This window comes from Amblyomma mixtum, chromosome 8, assembly GCF_055824585.1.
Source record: "Amblyomma mixtum isolate Tamu chromosome 8, ASM5582458v1, whole genome shotgun sequence".
NCBI lineage: Eukaryota > Metazoa > Arthropoda > Arachnida > Ixodida > Ixodidae > Amblyomma > Amblyomma mixtum.
This window is the reverse complement of record NC_143019.1, coordinates 73,022,673-73,042,456: the sequence shown is the minus strand read 5'-3', so window position 1 is coordinate 73,042,456 and position 19,784 is coordinate 73,022,673. Positions and strand designations below refer to the sequence as shown.

At 50.8% G+C, this 19,784-nt stretch overlaps 2 protein-coding genes across 2 annotated transcripts; one reads left to right on the top strand and one right to left on the bottom strand.

The window, feature by feature from the left end:
* Positions 1-305: 305 nt before the first annotated feature.
* LOC149332991 (glia-derived nexin-like) lies at positions 306-1,771 on the bottom strand. Its single transcript, XM_089555946.1, has 3 exons — positions 1,283-1,771; positions 915-1,187; positions 306-800 (listed from the first exon to the last, which is right to left on the bottom strand). Exons 1-3 carry the CDS (start codon positions 1,559-1,561, stop codon positions 591-593), a joined length of 762 nt encoding a protein of 253 aa, XP_089412072.1. The 5' UTR covers positions 1,562-1,771; the 3' UTR covers positions 306-590.
* A 12,368-nt stretch (positions 1,772-14,139) lies between these two features.
* On the top strand, positions 14,140-19,456 carry LOC149332990 (solute carrier family 2, facilitated glucose transporter member 8-like). Its single transcript, XM_089557608.1, has 4 exons — positions 14,140-14,300; positions 15,110-15,474; positions 17,489-17,712; positions 19,139-19,456. Exons 1-4 carry the CDS (start codon positions 14,275-14,277, stop codon positions 19,454-19,456), a joined length of 933 nt encoding a protein of 310 aa, XP_089413734.1. The 5' UTR covers positions 14,140-14,274.
* Positions 19,457-19,784: the final 328 nt, after the last annotated feature.

Genomic DNA, 19,784 nt, shown 5'->3' with positions numbered 1-19,784 from the left:
ACGAGGAATTCTGTTTTGCACAAAAGCGGGCTCTTTCATAGCGACGATTACAGAGTCAAGGCCGTGGCTAGCGTAACCTTACGCAAGAAACATACTCATCCACACAACAGAATACAAAAAGTAATAAAAAAGAATATACATGAAGACCCAAGGTCCAACTGAGCAACTTTCCGACCGTTTCAGCGTGTCTGTGGACACCGGAAAGGTCATATCCTCAAACCTCTAGAGGGAGAGGGCACCCACTGTTGGTCCACGGTCAAGTTTGCTGGCATGTGCAGTAAATCGATGGCGGCGACTGGAATTGAACGCTCGCTTTATTATCAGCGCGCTAATATCAGAGCGCTGTTTGACAGTCGCCGTACGCTCAGCAGCCTGCGGCTACCAGCCTAGTGCCCACCGATCGCGGTGGAAAATGGCGCTGGTTTCTTGAACGCGTGAATTAGAGGGGGAATAGGGGTGCGAAGCTTCGGCGTTTGGCCAGCATCCTTAGTTGGGGGACTCCCTCTCCTCCGCTGTCACGTGGATGTCGCGGCGGGACTCCTGGTTCATGTTCCCCCTCCGTGACACGCGGGAGAAGCAGCCGTGGCTCATCACAGCAGCGCCGAGTTGTCGGGGCTCTCCGGGTGCCACTCGAGGGGCTGGCGGACGCACCCGCAGAGCAGGATGGCGCCCGTGGCCGTGCTCCGCACCAGGAAGAGGAAGGGCCGGTCCACCAGGAACACGGTGGTCGGCGCCACCTTGGACACCACCTCGGTCACCAGCGCAGAGGTGCGCGCGATCTCGTTGCCGTCCTCGGACACCTGTGGTCGCGCCCAGAAGAGGAGCATTTGTCTTTTAAGCACGACAGACCATATATGCAGTCATATTTGGACCATAGTGAACATGTCACATGCCATTGGACGATGTGGACACACCTCCAGGGTGGCGGCCTGCAGGATCTCGGTGGCTTGCAGGCCCTTGAAGCCCGAGATGTCGGTGAACTGCGCCTGGTCGGGGTCGAAGGGCCTGTCGGAGCCCAGCTCGTGCAGCATGGCATGCAGCTTCTTCCGCGCCGTCAGCACGAACTTGGGCAGCCCGAGGCGCACGTTGGCGCGCGGCCGCATCCCGCGAACCAGGTCCCACAGCGCGTCGCCGTACAGCAGGCTTTGCTGCGTCAGCGGCAGGCCGTCGAACTCCGTCGGAAGAATCTGCACGGCGCGTGAGAAGTCTGCAGTTGTACAGCGGCGCCGACTAGGGAGTTGAAATGACAAAAAGAGGCCTGGCTGGCGGCGGATGCGCCCACCTTGAACTGCTCGATGATGGCCTCCACCTCGGGCAGCTGCAGGTTGAGCAGTCGGCACAGGTCCTCCTGGGTGGGGCCCTCGGAGCCGACCACAAGCGCTGCCAGCGTGCTCACCAACGATATGGGCGACAGGAGCACGTTCCAGTGGACGCGCGGCGGCTGGTCCAGCATGGACGCCAGCAGGGACTGCGCCAACCGGTTCAGCAGGCGACCGTGCTCCTGCAATGGCTGCAGCTCCGCCGGAAGCTGGGGCGGAGGCGGAGGCGGCGGTGCCTGCATATGAGTAGAATTTCATGTGAGGTCGCCTATTAGGAGATAATAGGCGCTGATATTGTCGATGTCTAGCGCAGTAATGTTAGCAGCCTTATAATCAATAACTTCGCGGGAATACATCGGGTGTGCCAAGAACGCTGCTACTTCTCCAACGTGAGTTTCAAATAGTTACCATTTAAACGGCCCACCGTCATCACCATCCTGGTGAATATCTGATGCCGGCAGTGTAAACCCCTGTTCACTGAGGAGGAAACGCGATTCCTGTAAAGCTGACGAACAAGAAGAAAAAACGAGTCTCCCGGAAAGGATGCCAAGGCGAAAAGAGCGAAGTGCGTGGACTGATCGTGATGGCGTCGGGGATGGAGCCGCGGGAACTAGAAGGTGAACAAAGGTGCTGAGGGATTTGTGGCAAAGGTACGTATTTCACTGCAGCAGGTGCTACACGAAAGATGTTCTGCGCAGTGCACATATGGCAAAGGCGCTGCAGTTGTCGGATTGTTTTATGGTGTTCTCCCTTAATGCTGAGCATGCAGTTCCCTTGAAGGTGGAGTTTCCACACTGCATGTGGACATCTTAGGCGCAGCTCTTAGGCGCCGGTTCGTGGCGTCGTCTTCTTCGGCGTAACACGCCACCTGACAACTGTGAGGGGTAGCAGCAGTGCGAAAACGCCACCAGCCACGTCGAGAGCGGAGGAATGAGCAACCGGAAGGTGGCTGCCACGGGAAGATCTCAGAAGGTGCATGGCTAGCAGCGTAACACGTCATCTGCCAATGGTGGCAGGTGGCGTGTGAAGAGCAGCGCTCAAACTTCGCTTTACCGGCTATTCTAATGGCCTGTCAAATTTTTTCAGTGCCCTGGAAGCAATCAGTCTTAGCAGACATTGTACTAGGCGCTATGTTGGAAGAACAGGTGAACGGCGGAAGCCAGTTCGTTTGTCATTTTCTGGCAGTGGTGGCTATGCCTGGGACGCTGGAGTCGCGCTAGACCTTTCGATCGGGTACAAGATTTCAAAAATCTTTGGCGAACGGGTGCAGAGAGCTCTTCCACTGATTCACCGTGTTATAGCACCTGGGCGCGCAACCGAAATGTGGCGACGCCCAGCTAGGGATGTGTGCAGCTCGCGTAGACATGGTGGAAGCTGTAACGAAAGCTAGCAGCACCTGTTCGCAAAAGCCCTAAGAGCAGGTGTTTTGAAATCTGAATGTTCCAGATGGAAAAGTCTGCTTCGGAGGCTCCATTTACGTGTAGATGCTCGTTCGTCTAAGTATTCACCTTGGGCGGGAACGGGGGCAGTAGTTGTTTCCTATAGGACCTAGAAGAGGGTTAAAGCGACAAGGCTGATGTGCTGTTTAGCTACTATTTCTTTTCTCCCCGCGGAAAGTTTGTTGTAGTATATGGTATGATGCGGTACGGTATGAAGGGTTTTAACGCCCGAGAGGTGCATTTCGACTATGAGAGACACTGCCAAAGTGATGAAGGTTCCAACACGCTGAATCATTCCTTCAAATTTTGCGGTGTAGTTCCAATCGGTTAGTATCAAAATAAGCCCCCAGCACCTTCTCGCTGAGCACTGGTAGTAGAGATAGTAGTAATAAACTACCGTGGAAAGATTACCGGTAGAAGCACTAAAACGTGAATGGACCCCACAGTCTTGGGTACTCAAAGGCGACACCGTTGGCTCAGTTCGGTCTATCGGTGGGAGGTAGTTGGGATGAAAGTTTTGTGCGAGTTGGTCCGCTCAGGCTTATGGAGGTGGGTGGGGTGGTAGCGCATTACGGGAGACGGAAGCGCACACCTATCACGGAATCTGGCCAGCAGGCTTAGTAGAGGGAAGGTTCGCGTACTCGGCAAGTTGACGCGGCGCTAGACCGTTGAACTCACAGTATGGGGACTCCGGTGTTTTTTGAAGCGATCGCGTTGGTCTGGAACAGAGAGGCCTGGTCGGTGGCGGTCCGCTGGGCTCGACGGTCTGTCTTCGGTCTCGGGCCACGAGCGCTCGAATGCCGCGTGCAGCGTGCTTCTTCTTCTTCTTCTTCACCTCTTTATAATGGCACATACCCACGTGGGGGGATTGGCCAAGGTGTAGTGGTATACATAAGAAAATTTTCATAGGATTAAACGTGAATTTTGAAAAATGTATTCATGAAAAACGACAGAAGAATATTTGAAGTGAAATAACAAAGAACATTTTGGCGAGAATAATAATTAAAAAAAAAAACAAAAAAAAACTCCGAGACTTTTAAAGGAGTTAGCAAATCAACCTACCGACCCACTTCTTCCTCTTTCTCTTCTCCTGCCTTCGTTTCATCTTTGTATGTTTGTTTTATGGTTTATAAAGGATTGACGTCCCAAAGATGCTCTGCTTATGAATGATGCCGGAGTGAAAGACTCCGGAAATTTCGAACGCCTGGTGTTGTTTAACGTGCACTGATATCGCAGAGCACATGGGACTCTAGAATACTGCCTCCATAGAAATTGAACCGCCACGGCCGGTATCGAACCCGCGGCTTTCGAGTCAGTGGCCGAGCGCCATAACCACTGACTCACCGCGAGAGATAAGCGCGAGGCCTGAATATAGAGATGCCCAGCGGTTCATGCGGTACAGCTGCCCGCCGCTTAACCCTTCCGCACTGCCGAGAATCGAATAATGGAGGATCACTTGGGTACCGTTTCGTACGACAGTCAGCCCGCACTATAGCTGACCGCATCCCTCCTCCACCTGGAAAACACGACAAATGATCAGAAAACGAAGAGCCTCGTGAAGGAGCCTTTTCATGTCGACGATCTGGTGATGGAAGTGGCTACAGTATACGACGCATAGAAGCCACAGAAGCCACTGATAAAATGAAAGAGGAGGCGGAGGATAAACTATTTATTAACAAAGAGAAAAACCTTCCTGGAAAGGCTCTCAGTACATGAGCTCTCTGATCTTCCCCTCCAGCCTAGACCGGTCAATCAGCTTGTGCTGTTCACGAGCTCGTGTGGCCAGAAGGGTAGACTCCCACGAGGTTGCGGATGAATGGGACGGACGCTGACGGAGTGTGGGCACTCCCATATATAGTGATATACTGTGTGTGTGCGTGCGTGCGTGTGTGTGTGTGTGCGTGCGTGCGTGCGCGCGTGTGTGTGTGTGCGTGTGTGTGTGTGTGTGTGTGTGTGTGTGTGTGTGTGTGTGTGTGTGTGTGTGTGTGTGTGTGTGTGTGTGTGTGTGTGTGTGTGTGTGTGTGTGTGTGTGTGTGTGTGTGTGTGTGTGTGTGGTTTGGTTGGTTGGTTGGTTTGGTTTATGGGGTTCAACGTCCCAAAGCGACTCAGGCTATGAGAGACGCCGCAGTGAAGGGCTCCGGAAATTTCGACCACCTGGGGTTCTTTAACGTGCACTGACATCGCACAGCACACGGGCCTCTAGAATTTCTCCTCCAAAGAAATTCTAGCTGCCGCGGCCGGGATCGAACCCGCGTCTTTTGGGTCAGCAGCCGAGCACCATAACCACTGAGCCACGGCGGCTGTGTGTGTGTGTGTGTGTGTGTGTGTGTGTGTGTGTGTGTGTGTGTGTGTGTGTGTGTGTGTGTGTGTGTGTGTGTGTGTGTGTGTGTGTGTGTGTGTGTGTGGCGGGGGGAGGGGGGCTGTCTCCGCATGTAGCACAGTATGAGGAGAAGTGGTGCGGTGGAAGAACTGAGCGAACTGAGAGGATGAGAATGAATCGTTTAAAGTTGTCGCCAATGTATGCTTTGTAAGTGGTCTAGTGATGAGTGGACTGGTGGGTAGATGATGCAGCTTTGCCTGTCACAGCGCTAGTTTTGGGTGTGTGGTTGTGGGTTGGGGAGGTCATGCTAGAACAGGCCGGGCTTATCAGAAAGCCTCGCGCTTTGAGTTGCGAGTCCGGGCCAGGCTCGGGCGTGTGTACTTTCAATGAGCGCCCACATATGTTTTCAAATTTCCATGGGATTAACAAACGGGAGGGCAAGACAATTATAGCCAGTTTTCAACTGTTACCAGAGTACGAATAACTTATTATGCCTTGTGATAGCTCGAGCATGCAAAAAAATTGAAAAAATGCAGAAGACGCAAAATAATTCAGGCAGCACATAATAGATAACATTAATGATTCCTTAAGCTCATTTGCACTTTCTGCCAAGCTCTCAGGTTCTGAAGCACTGAAAGTCTTGTCGGCACAGTGCTTTTGCTTGCCACTTTCTCAGGTTTCAGTTTGGTGTTTATTTCTTTCAAAATGAAAGGGGAAGCCAAGTCAAAAGCCGGTAGGCCTGACTAGACCTTGGCTCCCTGAAACAGGCGGCAGCAGACACCTTTAGCGCAAATATGGGACAAAAAAATGACACGAAACACTATAACAACAATATACACAGACAAGCATGAATTGAATACATCACGTGATAGCTACACCAGCCAATAAGAAAATACAAATAACGTAGCAGCACATATACTTGTTACAAAGAAGAGAATAATGCACATGCATCAGTGACAAATTTTATACCACAGGACTTTTACACAGAAGCAAAACCACTAATCAAAAACATATATTCGCGGCCACAAGAGCATATCGGTGACTTGCGCTCTTTGCTTTCTAGATACTCGTATCCTGCCACAAGCTTACCCAGACTAGGGTATTGAAATAAATAAATAAATATTACAGTGAGTATAGGCCACGAAACGGTACAGGGTTCTCATCCAAATATGTTTTATTGCGAAAGCAATACTGCGCTAGGTTTTGAGCCTTCAGCGTCGTCCCGGCGGTTCCACGTTTGACCTTTACCTTGACCTCGTTTGACCTTTAGCTTGACCTCTGTTGTGACGTCACGCCAGACGGAGAGAAAACTGGGGCCCAACTCAGCTCGTCGCTGCGCTGTCCCAGAGGATTCACGCCGCGCCACGCAGCAGCTGCGCGCAGCTGCCGCGAATAAAAATTTAAAAGATACAAAAAAAGAAAGTCAGAGGATATAAAAAATAAAAATGAAATATTAAAAATAAAAGAAAAATAAAAATAACGAAAGAAAAGCTGAGCACGGTGCCAATTGCCACCACCCCGTTTCAAAGGGGCGCTCCTATATATCCATCCATCCATTCATCCATCCAGCGGTTATCCGCAACCTCGGCCGCCGGCTTTGGCCGCGTAGCTCGGAGCTTCTAGACAATCATCCGTTAGCGTCAGCCGCTCGTTTTGGCGACCGAGGCACGCATAAATCTCCCAGCACGTGGGGGCCCTCGTGTGGTGAGTATAATGCCATGTAAAACAAATGGGCAAAACTTTGATAAACATAAGCTTTACTAAGAGCACTACCAAGACACACCACCAGCCAAACCAGGCGCAGCCAGGGCTATTGCTTTTGAAATTTACCGGGCTTAACCAAGCTAAGCCTCTGCAAATTTTTTATACACTTTTTCAATGCCTTAGTTGATGTCAAGAATTCCCCGTCTAGTGAAATTTGATGACAATGGCACCTGGAAAGTCAATGTGTTTCCCGTAGTCGCTCCGAGTGATAGGCAAAAGTTTTCTTCGTGTTCTCAAATGATACATTACCTGTCAGCTAGAGTGGCATACAATCATTTACGATGAATATACTGCAGTAAATGAAAATAATAAATTTGTTGTGCTGGTAGAATACCATATTTTTTATATAAGGGTTCTGTAGGGAAATGTCACGGTCTCCCATAATAGTCTTCAATGGCTCTGAGAGCTTTTTTTTAGAACAAGCAAAAAGAAATCGTTATGCATGAAGCATATAAGCACGGCGTCTGTACACAAACTGAAGAAACATTTTGCTTCAACCACCATTCGAATATAGCGTGCGGCGAACAGGAACTGTGAGGCTGTCTTTGCTGTTTTGGTGCTACATTTTCGACTTTAAAGTATCGCACTTACCACCTACCCAACACGCGTCTTGGCTCTGTATTCTTCCTTGCATGATATTACCGTGCGTCATATTTCCTGATAACCGTAGTATTTTTCTTCTTCGTGCGGTAATTACTCCCCGGGTTTCTCGGATCGTAGAGGAGGCAGCGCGTGCGAGAAATCTGAGCCTTGGAGGGTGCATCGAATAAATGCTTAGCTCATAGTCATGTGATTTCTTTCTTTTCGGTCAGTGTGTTCGTGCTAAGCACTCTCCATGAAGTATGGCACAATATTCATGAGGCTTCTCTCTTTTGTATGCCAAGTCTTGGCTTTTTTAAGCCCGAAAGCATTTTTAGCCGCACTCCCGGGTTTCAGCGTAGTGTGTCTGTGTGAAGCCTCTGAGTAGCAACTGTAACTGGCTGGCTGGGCGTCAGTGGACACTTCAACCGCTCTGAGAGTAGGCGATGACGTCCACCTACATACCGAGGCCGTTGTGCGCCTTTCCTTTTTTTTCAAAACCAGCAGAAAGTTTAGACTCTGTCGATTTTGAGGAAAGGAAAGGCGCGTAACTAGCTCCCTGGGTCAGTGGATACCTCCGTCGCGCTTTTAGGTACGAGCCGGTGGTGTCCCCCTGCAACAAAGCGTGCTTTCGAACATCATTTTGTGCTTAGCAAGGCTATACCGCTAGCGCTGTTTTATTCATTTTTTTGTGCCCTTTAATTCAATAAAAGCTTTCTAAACTAATTTTATAAGATACGACAGCGTTAACTCTCAGTTTCAGCGAAGTATGGGAGCCGTAGAGATTAACATCTTCATTGCGTAATATATCCGAGCCCAACTGATGTTCCAGCGTTTTGTTCTTGCTGAGTGGTAAGAGACAAAGCGAGAGTAGGAGAAGCATTTCTTGCAACTCGCTGCCTTAGTCTTGCGCCACTTCTGGCGTGCCGGTGGCGATGCCAATGTTACAGGCAGCTGACGCATGCTTGCGAAAATTAAAATCGAAACTAAAATGTAGAGGATGGCCTCAAGTGCTTTTTTTTCAGCAAATTGGTGTGTGTGGCATCCAAGGCACACGACTTTCTTCTGGACAAAAAAAAAAAATATATGCATAAATGAAAGTACGAACTCAACCTGAAGCAGAAACTAGATAATTTTAGATCTGTTCTAAAAGCCACGCATTCTTTTTAACTGAAAATCATAATAACAACGACTGCATTTGAGCTTCTGTAGCGCGCTTATACCTTTAGTGTTGTTTCGAGCCTGAGCCGGGCCCGCCCACTTGTCGGGCCGGGCCGGGTAGGTGAATGCTTCTTCGGGCTCGGGCCGGGCCTAAGCATCTATTATAGAAACCGGACCGAGCCCAGGCGGGTGGCGGTACAGGGTACCAGGCCCGGGCCAATAGTTAAGGCCTCTGCAGTACTCGAGGCCATCCGCCGGGCCTGTCAAAATTGGGAGGCAAGAGGTGATATTTCGCCTGCAAGATAAATTCTAAGACGCGCTCCCGCCGATCCAACTCGCACAAAAGTGATCTGGGCTCCTGGCCACCAGGGTCTACGAGGCAATGAGGCCGCTGATGCGGCCGCCCGAGCGCTCACACACCGGGCTCCTCATCCTAGCTCTCCTGGCTCAGAAGCTCATAAACCGCTTCTGCGGTTCCACGAAATCCTAATTCATTATTGCGACAGCCACCGTCTCTACCCGGCACCTGCCAAGGGGCTGAGTAAGGCGGAGGAGCGAACTCTGCGGCGCCTGCAGAAAGGAACTCTTCTCTGCCCTGCCATAGCAAAACACTTCGATCCGAACACAGATGGGCGCTGCCCGCACTGTGGAGAGATCTGCGATATCTTTCACATGGTGTGGGAATGTGCTCAGAATCCCCACCTTCCCCCTTCCCCCACCCCCACCCGAGAGGCATGGGAGACTGCCCTCCTCAACTGCTCCACACTGGAGTCCCAAAGGGCTCTAGTAAAGCGGGCGCGAGACGGGTCCTCGTCGTGCGGTGTCCCGGACTAAGGATACCGGCCATGCAGCAGGGTTTTTTGACCCTCAAACTCTCTTTGAACATTAAAGTTTTTCACCACCGCCATCATCCACCGGTGACCGGACGCTAAGTACGGGAGCATACGCATGAACGCGCTCATTTCCAGGGATTCCCTCATGTCCATGGCTTCATGTAATGGTGATTTGTTGCTGTGGGCTGGTAGCGTAGCTGATATGTCGGCTGAATATGAAGGAACGGTGCCTTTGAGTTAGAGTATGTATGCTGCTTAGGTACAGATAGATGGTCGCGTGGTCTGTGGTGAGCAGGGTGCAGATATATGTCATTGATATAGATACCGCCAAGCATTCTGCCTCTGTGGTTTTCCTGGTTCTGAGGGTTGCTGCTCTTCGGGTAGTGACTGTGTCCAAGAAAGCGGCTGTGTGGGTGCCTGGGAATTGTGAATGAACGACGCCGGCATGGCCTTAAGAAAGTGGTCATCCAATTTTGAAGTAGTCCGAGCGGCGGTTAGCCACAAAGAATGCACACCTGACAACGTTAAGCAGAAGACTCTAGGGATGAAGTGGAACTCAAGTGACGATGAAATGGCAATATCTCTGGCCGGTGTGATCAGCTCATTAACGAGCGGTGCTGGAACGAGGCGCGCGGTGCTTCAGACGTCGGCAAGAATCTTCAACCTCTTGGCCCTCGTCGCACCGTTCGTTGTGCGAGCGAAGATCCTATTTCAAAGACTATGGGAGAGAGGTACCGAGTGGGATGAACAGTTGCCGAGCAACATGGAAACGGAGTGGGCAAGTTAGTGTTCGGACCTCGCCAATCTGAGACTGCTCTGCTTTCCACGTTGCATCGTGCCCAACGACGAACATTCCTGGCAGCTCCACATTTTCTGCGACGCAAGTCCGACTGCCTATGGGTTCTGCGCCTACTTCAGGATAGGAGAAGACAAAGAAACGGTGTGCGTCAATCTCATCCACGCCAAGTCACGCGTGGCGCCTCTAGAAGCCTTGTCGCTGTCTCGACTGGTGGTAATGGCTGCGGTAATTGCAACACGTATGGCCACCTACCTTCAAGGCCTAATCGATCAACAAATGAATTTCTCTTTTTGAACTGACTCAATGATTACACTCTATTGGATTCTAAGCACATCGAAAAACTGGAAACCGTTCGTTCAAAACAGAGTTACAGAAATACAGAGCGCAAGCATTCCGCAGAGATGGCGGCATCACCCTGGAACCCATATTCCAGCAGACTGCCTCATGAGAGGTACATGAAAGGAGCGAACCTCCTCAGCAGCAAGCTTTGGTGACATGATCCACGGTAGCTGAAAAGGACGCAACTTCATGGTATATGACTCAAACCGTTGTACCATGCAGCCGTATGGTCGTTGCAGGAGGAAGAAAGAGACAGACAAATCAACTTTTCGTTTCGGAGCCCAGCACTGTATTGCTGCGCGCAGAAAACTAACGCAGCCTTACTTGGTTGCTGAGAGTGACCGCCTGGATTTGAATATTCATAACCAAGTGCTGAAGATGAAATGCTACGGCTCAGTTCTTTACAGCGGAGGAGACTGACACTGTACGCAACTTCTGGATTAGATGTGCCAAAAGAGAAGGTTTCAAGCATGAAGTTATGACGCTATACCAAGGAGAAAACCTCCTCAACACGCAAGCTGCTCAGCTTCAGCTCTTTCGAAGATCCTGAGGGGTACTCTAGCTGAGAGCAGACGTCTATCGGCATCAGTGCTCTTAACCCAGGAGCTCCTTCGTTCCCAGGTCCGGTTTGTGGCTCATGTACCAAACCATTCACTCGCTGAGTACTGCATGGAGGAAGTTTCTAACACTCTCCCATCACAGTACCACGTCCTGTCACAACCTCCACCGCACCTTGGAGGTACGCAGCATGGCATATCAAGATCACAATCCCTGGCATTAAAAGAAAAACAAACACCCCCAATCCTGCACTTAAATACTTCGCGCTTGAGTACATCCATGGCTGCTACAATGCGTACCGCCACATCTACACTGATGGCTCTGTCACGTCCTTATCATCAGCGATTTGCGTTTGGCATCCGTCAACGTGCACAATTTCAGCGACACTCAGTCACCGCACCTCGACTACTGCTACCGAGCTCGCTGCTCTGCGTGCTGCACTTACTTACATTATACAACAACCGCCAAAAGCGTGGGTTATCTTCAGTGACTCTCGCGCTGCTCTACAATCGATAAAGTCACCAGGAAGCCATCAGGAGCAGATCGTCGATGACTTGAACAGGTTACACACCGAGGCCTGTGAGGTACGTCACCGTGTTGTGCTTCAGTGGTTACCCGGTCACTGCGGCCTCGCAAGCAACGATCGTGCTGACGGTGCAGCAAGGTCGGCGCATGGCGACACCTCCTTGTTCCTACCCATACACTTTTCTCGTAGTGATGGCGCGAGACTTCTCGCTGCTAAATCCTGGCAGATGCAACGCTCTCTGTGGTGTTATCCGCGGCGTCAATACAGACCCCTCCTTCGCATCGACCCCACTTGTGAATTCCGCATGCCACGCAATTTAGATAGACGTGACTGTAATTGCCTGCACCGAAATAGTCTGGACGTTGCCTTTACTAAATTCTATCTTTATGAAATTGGTGTATCAGGTAGCCCTCTGTGCCTGACATGTGGTGCGCGCGAGAATCTTAAACACTTGATCTGCCACTGCCAAATCCTTAATATTTATCGCAAGGCACTGTTAAGTGCTTTAGGACTTCGTCACGACGGCCCCGTGCACCTAGAGCATGTCCTTGGACCCTGGACTGATGCAACTTCGGCTGAGCGAGGGACAAAAGCTTTTTTAGTTTTTCTAAGGGACACGGGTTTAGTGGACATACTTTGATAGTCATCTAAGGGACACGGTTTTAGTGGACATACTTTGATAATCATTGTGTGTGTGAGAGTGCGTGAGTGTTGAGTATGTTTGATGTCACTTTTTTTTTCACCCTCTTCTTTCATCCTCACCTGGAGTAGCATGCCAGGCCCATAACCAGGCAGACCTCTCCTTTGTTCATTAAAGTCTCCCTCTCTCTCTCTATTCCAATCGGGTGTCAGCGGCGCTCAAGGGTTTGACGTTGAGGCCATTGATTTTTGCCGGGTCACTGTACGCAGAAAGGATGGACGGCAATATCCAAAGTGACATCGCCCTATTCACATGCTCAAAAACAAGAGCCGTTCACCAGTAGCTAGTCTCTAATGTAACGACTGAGTGCTTTTTACTGGCTCTACGAGCACTTTGTGGCCGGTAGGTGACTGCCATCGACTATATACAGGGACTATGATCTGGCGTTTAAGAGGCATGGCAAAGATCTTCATGTGCTGTAAAGATTCTTCGCAGCCCCGAAACGCAAGATTACAGCACTTCTCAGCAGCTGTCACGGCAGTTTATCGCAGAGAAAGCGGCATGGTGGGGACGCTGGTGGAAACGAATGGTGAAGACAGTCAAGGAAACGCTGCGGAAGGTCCTCGGACGCCAAAGCATTTCGTTCGACGAGCTAGCCACAGTGCTTGCGGACGTGGAGGCAACGATAAAATCTAGGCCACTGGCATACATGACCGAAGACCCAAAGGAACCGTCGGTCCTGACGCCCTCCCATCTCATCACAGGCAAATGGCTGACCGCTTTGCCCGAAGCAAGGACAGCGCCCAATCTTTCCGTGGAACTGACATAGGTTGAAGATGGAAATACCAGCCAACGATTGTGAATTCATTGCGGAAGTGATGGTTCAAGAAGTACCTCCTTCAGTTACGGTCAGCCCACTTCACCTCTTCAAGTTCTGCGAATGCCATCGCGTGGGCGGCTTGGCGATCGTGCGCGGAGAAAATGCGCCGAGGCATGTGTGGCACACTGCTTGCGTTGTGGAGATCTTTGAGGGTCTAGATGCACACGCGCAGTCGTGCACCATGTAGATACCGTCCGGAGCGATCACAAGACAACACAGCTCCTGCATTCATTTGAGATAAGCTTAGAATGACTTATACTCATTTGTTTAGGGGTGGGGGGAGCTTAAATGCTCATAACTATACGGTAACAGCATATAAAGAAGCAGAAACATCAAACGCCGAGGCTTAACTTCGGGAAAAACGCAATAAATAAAGCAGAGACGGCAGCAGAAGCCAGGGTCCTCTTGGCGACACCCGAGCACTGTTGCAACCGGCGACATTTCTTCGGCCCGAGGAAAGGCGGACTTCATAGGAGTGCCTTACTTTCGACGCTCCGGAAGGAACCTGGAAAGAAAAAAATTTCCGCTTGAAAACATTATGTTCTGCAGCAGACGTAACTAAGTTTGCATAATACGATCTCATTGATAGCTGCTAACCTGTGGTTGTTATATCCTGTTCGAAAGGGGGTGCCTAGGAATGGTTAAAAGGCAGGCTTTCCTGAAACAAGTTGCCTTGTTGCTGTTAGCCGTCACTAGTTGGGTAGCTCCAATGGCTTTGTTGCTGACCTATACTGATCATGGCTACTCCACGCATGTTGTTGTTGGCCTCAAAGTAATGGCGCGTACCCATTGCGGGGGATGGGCCAAGTCGCAAGCGGCGACTGACAGGTGCTTAAAACGTTAAAAAATAAATAAAGTAAAAATTATAAAGGTAATAATAATAACAATAATAATAATAACTATAATAATTCTAATACCAATAAGTAAATAAATAAAAGAAATTCAGATTTGTTGATTGAAAGAAGCTAATCAAAAACTGTGAGATCGGTGACTGAAAGAGGATAAAATGAAGGCGATGAGGCCTAAATATTTGCATGCGCAGCCGCTTGAGAGCTCATGCAAGAAGACGACGTTGGAATCAAGACGTGTGCGTCCCCGCTCCTTCCCAGCGTAATCCATGGCACAACGCAAGAAATCAGATGCGTACGTAGAAAATTTCCTATTTAGCTTTAGAGAACGCTACTATGACCAACAGTCATGATCTCGACTGAAGGCGCCGAACGTATTCTTGCTTTTGTGCCTCACTGTGTGTCATGCTATCGCGGCATGCACCGCAAAACGTTCGTCTCTAAATGCCGCCTCGAGCAGATTTCGTATTTGCTTGGCAGAGCAAATGAAACTCAATATTTCACTATTAGCTGCGAAAGCCGAAGGAGAGATAATGAGGGCAGCATTAGTAGATAGCTCCGGATGATTTTTACCTCCTGCGATTTCTTCATGCATGTTGAAGTCCTAGTGCTGGATAGCTTGTGCATTTGAGCGCCGTCGAAATACGTCCGGGAGCAAGTCGCACCCTTTTGACTAGTAGCGGAATATCGCCAGAGAGTCACAGTAATGGAATTGAAGACGGAGCTTTGCCGTTAGCTAAAATTGAGGAATACGATTGCATTTGCCCTAAAATGTTTACTTCTGCGTTGAAATGGGCACCATTCCGCCAGGATAATAGCACATGACTCCACAAAGCAACGCTAGTTCTGGACTACCACCCACCGATTCATTAAACACTATTCTTCTGCGACCTACAATTCATGGCTTTTTTGTCATCGCACGCACTTGGTCGTCCACAGACTCACAGCGCTCGAACTCTGTGCCGTCCGCGCTCCGCAGAGCGTAGAGCGACGTCTAGCGGCAGCGCCTGGTTCGAGATTGCGCGTGTCTGATACTCAGCCCATACCCACCTCCCGCGCTGAACTGCTCTGGTGGACGTTTTAATGCGCGACCTGGCTGTCCAGGGCCCCGCCAACCGTGCCAGAGCCGTCATCCCCGGATGGGGGAACGGCGCACGGCGCAGTCTCCGATCTCAGCGACAACGCGCAGTCGGCGGGCAACGCGGCCATGGAGGAGCTGCGCAACCTGCAGGCCCCGGCTAAGGGGGGCACGCCGGTCACCGACACCGACAGCACCACGGTGCGGGGCATACACGTACACGGCATGCTGGTCGCCTGCCTGGGATCCTGCGCCGCCGGCACCACGCTGGGCTTCGCGTCGGCCGCCATGGCTACCATCGAGCGAGAGTCCTGGTACAACCCGGCGACGGAGGACCGATGGCTCGCTGACGCGCTCCTCCTAGGGGCCGCCGGGGGAGCGCTCTTGTCAGGTGCTGTACCGAGGGGGGTGTGTGGACTAAGGCGTTCTCGTAGTTTGTGGTTTGGTTTGGTTTATTGAGGTTTAACGTCCCAAAGCGACTCAGGCTATGAGGGACGCCGTAGAGAAGGAGTCCGGAAATTTCGACCACATGGGGTTCTTTAACGTGCACTGACATCGCACAGTACACGGGCCTCTGGAATTTCGCCTCCATCGAAATTCAGCCTCCGCGGCCGGGATCGAACCCGCGTCTTTCGGGTCAGCAGCCGAGCGCCATAACCACTGAGCCACCGCGGCGGGTGGTAGTTTATGAGGGGCGTGTGTGTGTCGTTTTGGTTGCGGTGTCTTCGTTCAGTAGTTGCCCCAACCCGGCTTCGTTCGGAGGAAGGGCAACAACGTCATTTTAGTGCGAAAGCACAACTTCACTAGCAAAGCTGAAAAACGCGAGGTATATGTGAAGCCTCAACCTTTGACGGAGCGCCAGCGGCGGAGACCTTGCGCAGCTGCTCGGTTTAAAAAATTTTAAAACGTTTTTGAAAATTTCGGTTTCTTCATATGTTTGCTCCTTTTAAAAACGCTCTAACAGACGGAAATTCAACGAGAGGATGTTCTCCTAGCACCAAACCGGGGTTGAATGGAATCTCTTCATTATAAAATCGTTTAAATTAATTTTTTCATAGTTTTACTGGATTCGTGCACGATACTAGGACGTAGCTCACTCTTAGTTCATCTTCACATGCTTCACATACAGGTTCGTCTTGTTTTATAAGCAGGACATGACGACGACGTATTTTTAGGGAGCAAGGGCATCTGCTGTCAAAGAGCGCCATGACAGAAGGTATTTTCGTCTACTGAAGGTGGGGTCAACGACCTGTTGCCCAAGGATTTCATCCAAAATAAACCGAGCAGTCGGCCAGGGTACACCTTTTACCAATTGTAGCACCGGTGGGTACTCGGCGGCACTGGGGAATGAGTATGAAGTTGTGTTCGATATGTTGTGTGTGTCCAATATGGAGCTAACACACTACTACAGTATAGCGTCCTTGATTATTACGTGTCTTCAATTTGTGGATATAGCTGCCGCGGTGGCTCAGTGGTTATGGTGCTCGGCTGCTGACCGGAAAGACGCGGGTTCGATCCCGGCCGCGGCGGTCGAATTTCGATGGAGGCGAAATTCTAGAGGCCCGAGTACTGTGCGAGTCAGTGCACGTAAAGAACCCCAGGTGGTCGAAATTTCCCGAGCCCTTCACTACGGCGTCTCTCATAGCCTGAGTCGCTTTGGGACGTTAAACCCCATAAACGAAACCAAACCAATTTGTGGATGATCGATTTTACTAGGTTCGATTTGTTGTTCTGGTCGTTGTCCGAAGAAGCATGCCATTTAGCTGTCAGTTTCTTGTACTATATAAGCAAACCGAGTACTGCCTGGTTAAACTCCTTGCGTTGTTAAGCTGAACCCTCTTTGTTAGCCTCCACGTTTCCGCCCCATAGGTGAGTGCCAGTAAGATATGGCTGTTGTATACTTTTCTCTTGAGGGATATTGGTAAACTGCCATTCATGATCTGAGAGAACCTGCAAGTTAAGAACAACGCAGCGAGCTATGGAAAGGAAAATGATAGGTGTAACGTTAAGAGATCGGAAGAGGGCGGAGTGGGTGAGGGAACAAACGCGGGTTAATGACATTCTAGTTGAAATCAAGAGGAAGAAATGGGCTTGGGCAGGGCATGCAATTCGAAGGCAAGACAACCGCTGTTCCTTAAGGGTAACGGACTGGATTCCAAGAGAAGGCGAGCGTAGCAGGGGGCGAAGGAAAGTTCGGCAGAAAGTTAGACTGAGAAGTCTGCGGGGATATGGTGGCACAACTGGCAAAGGACAAGGTTAATTGGAGAGACATTGGAGAGGCCTTTGCCCTGCAGTGGATAGTCAGGCTGATGATGATGATGATGAAACTTCTTGCATTTCCGTTCTATTTGTCGTCTGAGCTGCCTGCCGGAAGTGACGATAAGCGGCCTCTTCTCCGTCCGCAGGTCTTCCGCTCTGGGCGCTGGGCAGCCGGGCGACTCTGCTGCTGTGCGCCGTGGGCCTGACGGCTTCGTGGCTCCTGCTGGCCTCCTCCTCCGAGTTGGTGGCGCTCTACGCAGCCAGGGTGTCGTGCGGGGCGTGGCTCGGCCTCACAACCATCGGCGTCAGCCTGTACGTGGCCGAAGTGGCGCCTCCGGAGAAAAGAGCCTTCTACACGGGACTCACCGAGGTCCGTGTCTTCTTCGACTATTGCCCCAATGGCCCCATCCTGTCGCCTCTTTGCTACGGAACCTTGACGGGAACCAACCCACGAATGTTCGCTTGTCCTCAGTAAGGTGGCTTAATGGCTCAGTACTCTACTGTGTGGCATAAACGTGGAGACTAACAAAATAGGTTCAGCTCAAGTTACGGACAACGCACCGAGCTGTGGAAAAAAAAGATAGGTGTAACGTTGAGAGACCGGTAGTGGGTGGAATGGTTGAGAGAACAAACGCGGTTAATTACATCCTTGTCGAAACTGAGAGGATGAAAGGGGCTTGGGCAGGGCATGTTATGCGAAGGCAAGGTAACCGATGGTCTCTAAAGGCAACGGACTGGATTCCAAGAGAAAGCAAGCGTAGCAGGGGGCAGCAGAAAGTTAGATAGGCGGATGAGGGTAGGAAGTTTGTGGGGATAAGGTGGCCACGGCTGGCAAAGGACAGGGTTAATTGGAGAGACATGGGAGAGGCATTTGCCCTGCAGTGGGCGTAGTAAGGCTGATGTTGATCATGAATGATTCAGTAATTTGATTTATTGCTAGGAGGCAGCGCGCAGAGAGTAATTTGAACTGACATTGTCTAGGCTTGCACTGATAGGCCAAAAGAAAAGACAGGAAGCTACTGCGGTCCGGCTCCATGTTCATTCAGTAGCAAATTACAGGGATTGGAGAGACTGAAACTAAAACACAGACGATAAGTCAGCAGTTGCGCCCCCCCCCCCCCCCCCCCCCCCCAGAAAAGACCATAACGCACAGGCAGCGTATGAGCTTCGAGCGTTAGCAATATCGTCATTAGCCATCTCCGCTATATACGGTACAAATTTTTCGTTATATCCGGATATCCACTTGCAAGAAGACAAATCGTTTGGCAGGACTTCAGATGTCCTACGTCAATTAGTTTGGCCGTAATGACGTTTCAAGTTATCAGAAGTAACGGTTTGGGGAACAAAAGGTCGTCGGTGTGAATCCTTATGATAAGCCACGCAGTACACGGGCCTCTAGAATTTCGCCTCCATCGAAATTCTAGAGGCCCGTGTACTGTGCGATGTCAGTGCACGTTAAGGAACCCCAGGTGGTCGAAATTTCCGGAGCCCTTCACTACTGCGTCCCTCATAGCCTGAGTCGCTTTGGGACGTTAAACCCTAATAAACCAAACCAAACTTTGATTCGACTAGTTATCTTATGCTCCGTAACGTAACGCGGTGAATCGTATGATGCCACTCCGAACATTCTACGTCGATTGCGTGGTCCACAATCTGTGTACTAAAGGTACCACTTGAATGACCTTGTGCTTCATGCTAACGCGACCTTGAGCAATGGCAGCATTAGATCGAATGCTCTAAAAGTAATCGGAGTCAGCCACGCGGCCTATATGACTCGGCAGTGCTCGCGCACCCAGGTGGCTACCAGCACGGGTATCGTGGCGAGCTACGCGCTGACGGGCTTCTCGTGGCGACTGCAAGCGACCGTGTGGTCCATGGCTCCCCTGGGGCTGTTGGGCGCGCAGGGGTTCCTGGTCGAGAGCCCCCGGTGGCTGCTCTTGCACGGCCGTCGCCACGATGCGGAGACGGCCGCCGCGCGCCTCTACGGGTACGACCTGCCGCCGGAGTTGAAGCGCTGCAAGAGCCCCGACGATGGCGCCACGGCTACCGTGCCGTACGCTACACAAGCCAGGCCAGTATACATCCCGTCTAGGTTGAAACCGGGAGCTACTTAATCACCTAAATTTAGTGGCATGTTTCAATGCGGAAGCAATTCACATGAGTGGCGTCCGCAGGATGTGCCCGCAGGTTGCGTGAAAAATATTGTCCGCGTCATTAGCCACTAATTAACTATCACTAATTAGTCACTAGTTTACAATCACCAATTGATCACTAATTAACAATCACTAATCAGTCACTGATTGGTCGCTGGCCCCATCATATGATCACAATGGCGTCACGTTAAAATCACGTGACCAGAGGAGGACACGATAAGTGTGGCACGTCTGCATCTCCATGACAACCACCTGCCAGTAGATGGCGCCACGGGGGGTCACGCGCTGC

Coding starts and splice junctions, on each gene's coding strand:
- LOC149332991 (XM_089555946.1), bottom strand. CDS start 1,561: ATGCAGGCACCGCCGCCTCCGCCTCCGCCCCAGCTTCCGGCGGAGCTG. Junction 1,188..1,282: donor CCATCATCGAGCAGTTCAAG/GTGGGCGCATCC, acceptor CGCGCCGTGCAG/ATTCTTCCGACGGAGTTCGA. Junction 801..914: donor TGCAGGCCGCCACCCTGGAG/GTGTGTCCACAT, acceptor GCGCGACCACAG/GTGTCCGAGGACGGCAACGA.
- LOC149332990 (XM_089557608.1), top strand. CDS start 14,275: ATGGCACAACGCAAGAAATCAGATGC. Junction 14,301..15,109: donor CAACGCAAGAAATCAGATGC/GTACGTAGAAAA, acceptor CTGGCTGTCCAG/GGCCCCGCCAACCGTGCCAG. Junction 15,475..17,488: donor CGGGGGAGCGCTCTTGTCAG/GTGCTGTACCGA, acceptor CTCCGTCCGCAG/GTCTTCCGCTCTGGGCGCTG.